Source organism: Linepithema humile, chromosome 3 (assembly GCF_040581485.1).
Source record: "Linepithema humile isolate Giens D197 chromosome 3, Lhum_UNIL_v1.0, whole genome shotgun sequence".
Lineage (NCBI taxonomy): Eukaryota > Metazoa > Arthropoda > Insecta > Hymenoptera > Formicidae > Linepithema > Linepithema humile.
In genome coordinates this window covers 18878791-18888478 of record NC_090130.1, presented here as the reverse complement: position 1 = coordinate 18888478, position 9688 = coordinate 18878791, and the positions used below count along the sequence as shown (strand labels likewise).

General features: G+C 30.4%; 1 protein-coding gene and 1 long non-coding RNA gene across 5 annotated transcripts; one reads left to right on the top strand and one right to left on the bottom strand.

Annotated features, from left to right (window-relative positions):
* On the top strand, positions 1–2022 carry LOC136998486 (uncharacterized). 4 transcript variants are annotated; one of them, XR_010889068.1, is made up of 3 exons: positions 12–392; positions 507–1338; positions 1531–2022. It is a non-coding gene; the product is annotated as an uncharacterized lncRNA (long non-coding RNA). The 4 variants fall into 4 exon arrangements; XR_010889069.1 differs by having other exon boundaries at positions 15–392; positions 507–1133; positions 1269–2022; XR_010889067.1 differs by having other exon boundaries at positions 35–392; positions 507–697; positions 837–2022.
* A 6081-nt stretch (positions 2023–8103) lies between these two features.
* LOC136998485 (uncharacterized) lies at positions 8104–9432 on the bottom strand. Its single transcript, XM_067351157.1, has 3 exons — positions 9192–9432; positions 8712–8833; positions 8104–8632 (listed from the first exon to the last, which is right to left on the bottom strand). Exons 1-3 carry the CDS (start codon positions 9340–9342, stop codon positions 8534–8536), a joined length of 372 nt encoding a protein of 123 aa, XP_067207258.1. The 5' UTR covers positions 9343–9432; the 3' UTR covers positions 8104–8533.
* Positions 9433–9688: the final 256 nt, after the last annotated feature.

The following is a 9688-nucleotide window of genomic DNA, read 5'->3' as shown; positions in this document are numbered from 1 at the left end:
CAGAAGTGTACACTCTCAGTATTCTGTAGTTAGTTAATTAGTGGACAGAAAGTGTACTTTGTGCAGATGGTGGAATCTGCAAGTTTCTGACGTTAGGTGCGCTGATCAGTGCAGAAAGTGTTAAAATAAAAAAAAGTAATTATAGTGAATTCGGTCTAACAAATTTGGCCATTTGCACTATGCATACTTAAGAGTACTTATCCAGAGCAGTGTAGTGCGAGTGACTAAATTTGTTAGAAATTCGTATTAAGTGAAATAAGTGTATAAGTGTATATATATATATTACGAACTTCGTAATACGAGATACTAATTTTGTTACATGGTATCCTATGATTAAAGTTTTCGAATCTTTTACTTGTATGTTTCCACTTGAATATGGTAATTTGATAATGGTAGGTAATGACAGATTTCCATAAAAAAAAGTTACATTTTACATACTAAATAAAATAAAATATATTAAATAAACGAAAATAAACAGTGTTAAATTGAAGTTTAACGATTTTTAGGAAACAATGAAAAACAGAATAGATGGACTTCTTACAAAAATAGGATACTTTGACGAATGGACAGACCATACTCTCACTATATATTTAAGACAAGAAGCTGTAAAATGGGCATGTATTCTTGGTATTTCTGAGTGCCGAAGAAATGCTGCTTCGAAATTATTAGAAGAGTTTAAATATTCTGAAGACAACTCGTAAGCTACTTTATAAGTATAATATTTATTTCATCAGAATGTTGTTGCATTTTTGTATCATGCTGAATAAATTATTTTATAATTAAAATTTCAAAATGTAAGCAAATTTGTAGCAATAAGATATTTTTTTGTAATGCAGAAATTCGATGGAGATGAAACGAACATACTGTCATAATTTAATACCAATGAACCACGCTATTTGGAACGAGATATGGAAGAAATGGAATGCAACGTTTGATGAAAGATTTTTAGAATACCTATCTTGCTCTGAAGATCTTGCTATCATTCGCCATTATTTAACGGAATTAATACAGCGCAGAGCTCAGCCCGAATATGTTAATGCATTTTTTTTTAGTGTTGCAAAACATGCAAAACAAGTTGAACTGTATAATTTTGTTTTCAGTATTGTTGAAAAAGTTACTTTCGATTCAAATAGGTAATAACATTTTTCTTTAAATATACGTCTCTGTATATATTTCTTAATCATTTAAATATATTATAATAATTATTTATTAATATTTGTCACAACTATTAAATTTATCAGTTTTTTAGTTTTTCTCTGTTTTTGTAGAAGAAATGACTTAATTGCAACATTCATTGTAATTATTACACATGTGCACGAGCAAAAGCACATGAGCGAGGTATACTTTCTGCACTTTACACTAACATACCCATTTCCTGGTATCTAAATATAAAGCTTTATGTCTACATATATTTATTACATATATGACATATTTGATGTGAATTATATATACAATACTATGCACTGTACTCTATCAAATTGCAATGTAGAGATCTGTATGTATTGATATTATTCAAAAAATTTGTTTTAGATAACCAAATATTCATCGAAAAAGCGATATCAAATAGCAAGAGATGTTGAAAAAAAAATAAAGAAACGAAAATTGGAATACGTAAGACTTGTCAACAACTACGGGTATTACTTAAGTATCAGTAAATATAATAAATAGCGAAACATTTAAGTCAGTGGAAGACTTACTTCACTGTTTCTCAGCCATAATCATGTATCGGTAATTGTTGTAATTCTCTTTCTTCGATTTTATTAAATAATATCTAAGTATTTATAATTATTTAATTTTTGTTTTTAATTATTTTTAATACCCTTATATTATTGCTATTTCTAATACTATAAATTTTGAATAACGCAGATATTTGCATTCTTTGATGAGTAATGAAAAAGGATTACGTTAGTGACAAAAACAATTATCATTTAAAATACGTATACAAAGGACATGGACGGACATCTGACAATGATAAAATAGCCCATTTTCATTAGAATTTAATTTTATAATACATAATGTATTTGTATTATATTGTAAAAACTAAGACTATCTACGCTCTCAGTCAATAAAGAAATTGAATAAATTAAATTTTTTTGTCATGAATGATTAATTTTATTATATACACAAAACGTTAATTTTATTTGAAAATATTATATATTCAATATCACAATTGCGTGGCAATTTAATTTTTGTACTTTACGTATATATGTTCATTATATTTTTTAATTTTTATTCTCATCCATCGATAAGTAGCGTCATGCTCAGTGTGAGCTTCTTAACGCTGTTTACATGGCATAAAGTGTGTATGTCACCGATATCTTCCTCAGTGTTCGATAATTGTTTGATATGGAAATATCGCGAATAGGTTTATATGTCTCTTGACGTTCCCAATTGGAAGCGGTATTAGGCGTATTATTCTTACAAATTTGCGCATTGCAACAAACACTTCTATTTTAATTAATATATATAGGTGAGTAACCAACAACAAATAATTTTTTGTTCTATATTTCTTCTATATTTCACTTTTAAAATATAGAAGAATACATATAAATTACGCGTATAGTTTTAGTTTCTCGAAAGCACATATTTCAAATTTACCGACATTGATATTTCTCTTAACATTTGTCCTCTTATCCTTACATTGCATGACAAGATACACAACGATTAATTGTATTCGTCGAAGAAATTATTTTAACATTTATCATAAATTTATTAGGAATGCATTAGTTCGATATTTCTAAAATCAACAGTTATATTTTTCAATTTCAAAAAATTTGGATAATATTTTGCATACTTTAAGTATATTCCTGAGAAAAACAAACAAACTACAAAAAATTTAAAAGCTATGAATTTCTCATGTTAATCAAATATATAGGTACGTGCCACATATATGATAATTACGTCCAGCTTAAAGAAACAATTTAAAAAAAATTGAGTCTATCTCATTCGTCTAACAAGGAAAGGGACCCAAGTGTCCCCCTCCGATTTTGACGAGCTTTAAATATGTTGTAAAGTAGCTCAAAATAAGAGACACGTATTTTTTTTTATGTGCTTTCTCGCACGTTTAGGGTTGAAACAACCCCTACAAGCTAAAACGGTTTTTTTGGTTTTGACTGAATATCGTCAAAACTGTAAGAGATATCAAAAAATGTTTCGAATAAAAGTTGCATGGTCTTTTATGAGCTTTATAACCGCGTAGCTCGATTTTTAAAAAATTTTATATTTTTTAATTTACCCTCACCCCTTCTTATTATTTTTACAAATTTCAAAATTTTTATTATGACAAAAGTTGTAGCATTTTTTACGCTGAATACAACCATATATAATTTTATTATATTTCGAAATCGCATTTTTCAGAAATGAGCTGTCAATGTCGCACTACATGCGTCACGCTGCGATATATGCATATATGTATATGCATAACGCATCGTTTGTGCCGCTTGTGTAATCGATGTTTGTCGTGCATGTGTAATTGATAAGACAAATAAAATTAGAAATAAAGATTAGCATGTTATGAAACATTCGGAAAAATGTTCTGATCAAAGAACAAAGTTCACTAAAGTTGTTGCCAAAACATCCCCTCTATTTTACACTTTTATAGTCGCATTTCGAGTGCATTTATAGCGCAACGCGTTGTCATATTCCGTCAGTGCATATTACGCTTTAAAGTTGTGCGCTTGTTAGTGATTACGAAAAAACAATATATAAAACAGCATCAAAAAAAGAACAGCAAATTCACTATAAAGTAAGTATTATTTTTTTGTACACAAATAAGGAGAAATATTTAATTGTTATATTTTTTAGAATGATTTAATTAAATTCATTTAACGTAATAATGTTAGTATACGTAACTTTTTCGGCCCTTAATCTATCAACAAGTCCGATAACATCTGAAGAACGAGAAATGGCACATAAAATAGAATCTATGCTGAAAGAAATGCGCGATGAGAGATACAAAATGGAAGTAGAAGAATTTTTAGATTATGAAAACGATAACAATATTCCAACAGCAGAGCAATTCGAACTAGGAGATAAAGAGGAAGAAGGTGAGCTATGGACGCAAATCCTAAAGTTATATGTACTACAGATGGACGTATTCCGTATGAATATAAAAAAAATGCAGTCGAATTTTGAAAAAGCAGTACAACAAGGCCAAGAACATTAGAAGGAGTAAAACAAAGATTTCGGAAAGTATATTCATTACGTCAATTACGACGATGGGAAATTCAAGTGAATCAAGGTGGCAGTAGATTCAAAAAATTAAAACAAATTTCGGAATATACATTAAATAATTTTCATACAGCTCTTGAAAATAGAATTATTGTTCACGACGCTGATTTAGCTCGATGGGCTATTCGGGCACAGGAAAATTTAAATGTACCAGAATTTACAGCTTCATCGCGATAGATAGGAAAATTTAAAATAATACATAATATTGTATCTCGTAAAATAACAAAATTTATAAGAAAAACATCTATAATGTCTAACGTCGATTTTGAAGAAAAATGTAACACATTTATTGAAAACGTTAAATATCAAATAATAGAATATGGAGTTGAAAATATTTACAACAGTGATCAAAGCGGATTCCAATTAACTTGGCGTGATTTTGGGGGTGGTTTTTCGGGTATAAGGGTGTTTTCCGACGCATGTATCGAATCGGTCTTTTTTGCATGTCGTGTGAGGGCCTCGGAACTTTTTCCGTGCAAAAGGAAAAGAGCGACAAGTCATTTTTAGCTTGGCTAGAATGGTTTAAGTGATTTTGGGGGTGATTTTTTGGGTATAAGGGTGTCTTCCGATGCATGTATCGAATCGGTTTTTTTTGCATGTCGTGTGAGGGCCTCGGAACTTTCTCCGTGCAAAAGGAAAAGAGCGACAAGTCATTTTTAGCTTGGCTAGAATGGTTTAAGTGATTTTGGGGGTGGTTTTTCGGGTATAAGGGTGTCTTTCGACGCATGTATCAAATCGGTCTTTTTTGCATGTCGTGTGAGGGTTTTGGAACTTTTTCCGTACAGAAAGAAAAGAGCGACAAGTCATTTTTAGCTTGGCTAAAATTGTTTAAGTGATTTTGGGGGTGGTTTTTTGGGTATAAGGGTGTCTTCCGACGCATGTATTGGATCGGTCTATTATGTATGTTATGTGAGGGCCTCAGAACTTTCTCTATGCTAAAGGAGAAGAGCGACAAGTTATTTTTTGTTATGCGAGGATTTTTTAGACGCTCTGGGGTGGTTTTTTGAGTATAAGGGTGTCTTCCGACGCATGTATCGAATCGGTCTCTTTTGCATGTTGTGTGAGGGCTTCGGAACTTTCTCCATGCAGAAGGAAAAGAGCGACAAGTCATTTTTAGCTTGGCTAGAATTGTTTAAGTGATTTTGGGGGAGGTTTTTTGGGTATAAGGGTGTCTTCCGACGCATGTATCGAATCGGTCTCTTTTGCATGTCGTGTGAGGGCTTCGGAACTTTCTCCATGCAGAAGGAAAAGAGCGACAAGTCATTTTTAGCTTGGCTAGAATGGTTTAAGTGATTTTGGGGGTGGTTTTTCGGGTATAAGGGTGCCTTCCGACGCATGTATCAAATCGGTCTTTTTTGCATGTCGTGTGAGGGCCTCGGAACTTTCTCTGTGCAGAAGGAAAAGAGCGACAAGTCATTTTTAGCTTGGCTAGAATTGTTTAAGTGATTTTGGGGGTTGTTTTTCGGGTATAAGGGTGTCTTCCGACGCATGTATCGGATCGGTCTCTTTTGTTCTTTGTTTGTGGGTCTCAAAACTTTCTCCCTGCAAAAGGACAAGAGCGACAAATCATTTTTAAAAAATCGTTCCAGGAACGTTCCAAACTTCAACCAGCTCAAAAAAGATTGAATCTGCAGTACAATCCGTATCGGCAACTACGCATAGCTATACTATATAACCTACTGTTTCAGCCGATGGTAGATTTCTATTGCCTCTTTTTATTGTACTGAAAGAAGTTAGTGGAACATTTGGTCCCAGAGTGCAAGAAACAATGTTTAAGGCACCTAATATTTTTGTTACGGCTTCGAAATCCGGAAAATTAACAGCGCATCATTTTAAAATTTGGTTGCAAGACGTACTTTTTCCAAATGTAGGTCCAAAATCTGTTTTACTACTAGATTCATGGACTAAACTTTGGTCATTGTCCAAATATTATTCAAGAATCTAAACCAGAATCTACAGAAGATATTTTGTTGACTATACCAGCTGGAACAACAGGAAAAATACAACCATTGGATGTATATAGTTTTCGTTTGTGGAAGAATTTTATTAGACACTTTTCTGATACTGTAATGCTTTTAGGTCTGGAAGTCAATCTGCATGCAAGAAACACCATTTTAAAATTACAGTCATTGACTCATAATCAATTTTCATCGCCAAGATTCAGAAATTTATTAAAATACGCATGGTATAAAAGCGGGTACGTAATAAATAAGCCCGAAGAATTCGAAACACCAGTGGAATTTTGTTTCCATAAACAGTCAAAATCAACATGCGATATTTGTGGCGCACCTGCAATAATTACTTGCGCATGGTGCAAAAAGTCACTTTATATAAATCACTTTTTTCACGAACATCACCTTTGTGATACGTTTGTTCCATAAATTCATCTGTTTTTAATATATGTATGTTAATATATGTAGTATATTCAATATATGTAGTATGTTATTGTTGAAGGTAAAGTTGTAATTGTTTCGACATATATTATTATAAAAGAAATAAAATAATAAACAAACAAATGTTTCTAGTATTGATTAATAGAAAAACCTGAAATTAATTGGAATTTTTTGCATTACCATTGAAAAACAATAAATTGCATTTTAATTGGAAGATTTTTATTTATTTATTTCTCTTTCGATATAATCCACTCTTAAAAAAGGCATGAAAGATCGATACTCGAATGTATCGAAAGTATTGTTGACGCTTATCCGTGACGCTAATTGGTTATCTCGATTATTCTGACAGTTTGATAGTTTAAGAGCAAAGATTATTTTAACGGTTATTTAAAATTTTAAAAATTTTATTAAAATATTTAGATTTCATAATTATTAAATTATTATAATAAGTGCACGGGCGCAGCGCGCGCTTGTATTGTTCTAGTATAACTATAAAAGTGTAATATAGAGGAGATGCCTTGGCAACAACTTTAGTGAACTTTGTTCTTTGATCAGAACATTTTTCCGAATACTTCATAACATGCTAATCTTTATTTCTAATTTTATTCATCTTATCAATTACACATGCGCGACAAACATCGATTACACAAGCGGCACAAACGATGCGTTATGCATATATATGCATATATCGCAGCGCGACGCATATAGTGCGACATTGACAACTCATTTCTGAAAAATGCGATTTTGAAACATAATAAAATCATATATGGTTGTATTCAGCGTAAAAAATGCTACAACTTTTGTCATAACAAAAATTTTGAAATTCGTAAAAATAATAAGAAGGGGTGAGGGTAAATTAAAAAATATAAAATTTTTTAAAAATCGAGCTACGCGGTTATAAAGCTCATAAAAGACCATGCAACTTTTATTCGAAACATTTTTTGATATCTCTTACAGTTTTGACAATATTCGGTCAAAACCAAAAAAACCGTTTTAGCTTGTAGGGGTTGTTTCAACCCTAAACGTGCGAGAAAGCACATAAAAAAAAATACGTGTCTCTTACTTTGAGCTACTTTACAACATATTTAAAGCTCGTTAAAATCGGAGGGGGACACTTGGGTCCCTTTCCTTGTAAGAAAATATATGCGTGTGAAGCCTTGTTGTCTGTAAAACATATTTTATTTAAAAAAAAATTAAAATTACATTTATTATATTTATATTCGAAAATTATGTATATTTTATATATTCCACGTTCTCTATTTTTATGTTTAAAAAAAAGTTTTCAGTGTGTATTATGTTCCTTACATAATTTTTTGATAAAATTTTTTACGGCATGAATAAGTGCAATTTTTTTCAATATTTATCTTTTCTTGTTTTATAAAAATTAAGGACTAAATGTTACATATGTCTTTCTTTTCTACAAACTACAATGTTTTTCTTACAGATCAGAATTCAAAATTACATTAATATGGTACTCCGAAAACTTTTATTAAATGGTGAATTAGTGTTAATCGCTATGAGAATTATTACTCTTTCAAATGCTAACAATACAGAATATGGACAAATTGCTAATAATACACAACATACACAATATAAACTAGTTGATAACAATACGTTGGAACATGTATGGATTGCTACAATACCGAATAGAAACAATACAGAACCAAAAAAAATATTGCTACGAATTTCTCAAAATACAGAACATAAAATAATTCCTAATAATACAGAGTATGACCAAGTTGCTAACAATACAAAAGATGAACGGATTGCTAACAATACAGAATATCAACGGATTGCTAACAATACGCAATATGAACAAATTGCTAATAATACACAACATACACAATATAAACTAGTTGATAACAATACGTTGGAACATGTATGGTATTGTTTTACTTTTCAATGTTATGTTAAATATTACATATTAAAAATAAATGTGCGTCCACCGCGCTTTTTGTAAGAATTTTTATTACTGCGTTGACCCCTACCACCTCTGTTCCATCTTGGTCCTATAAATAGTTTGTTATTAATATTTTATTTATTTTATTATTTGTTATTTATTTAATATTATATTTATGTATTACTCACTTGTGAATCTATTTTCCATTTTACTCTTTTCTTCTTCCTTTTTTTTTCATCTTCGTTTTCCTTCTTTCCTTTTTCTTCGTTTTCCTTCTTTCCTTTTTCTTCATTTTCCTTTTTCTTTGCTACTGTAAATTTTGAAAAAATTATTTAATTAGTTATATATACATATATATATATAGTCTTGCGCAACGCGCAATTATTCGACAATCCTTCTTAATTAATATCTCAATTATTATTTTGAAAATTACAGAATAGCAAATGTAAAAATATAATAATAAATAATCATTTGCTATTCTGTAATTTTAAAAATAATAATTGAGATATTAATTAATGATTGTCGAATAATTGCGTGTTGCGCAAGACTAGATCATTGTGTATTAATCCTGATATTTTTCGTTATTTAACTCAACAGCAAAAAGTAAAAAATCTGTAGTTAAATAAAATGCGTTCAAACATTTGTATTAATATGTGTAATGTATTTACCTATTTTTTTTAAAGATTCTAACTCTTCTTCAAGTTTTTTGATTTTTTCAGCTGCATCTTGCAGCTGAATGTCTTGTTTCACCATGTCTACGTCTTTCAATAGGTCGTCTTCCAATAACTCTTTATCCGGATTTATTTCCAGTTTTGACATTCTGAAAAATAAAGATGTACATAATGTTGTATTATAAAATGTTGTATTATAAAAGTTGTATTGTAAAATAATATTATTATTTTACTTACTTTTTTCTTATTCCTCCCTTATTAATTTTTGAGCTGGTGGCTTGTGCGCTTTCCATGTTGATTAACAATGTTTGTTATTTTACTATGACAACATTTACTATGACAACAAATCGATAATAAACAAAATTGTTTTCGCGGACATTGATTATTCTGCTCCCTGACAATATATATTTGTCACGTCAGATTTGACACTTATTGGAGTAATTGGAGTATCGAAAACAATTTCCATTGTGTCTAAGTTACGGAATTACTGTTCA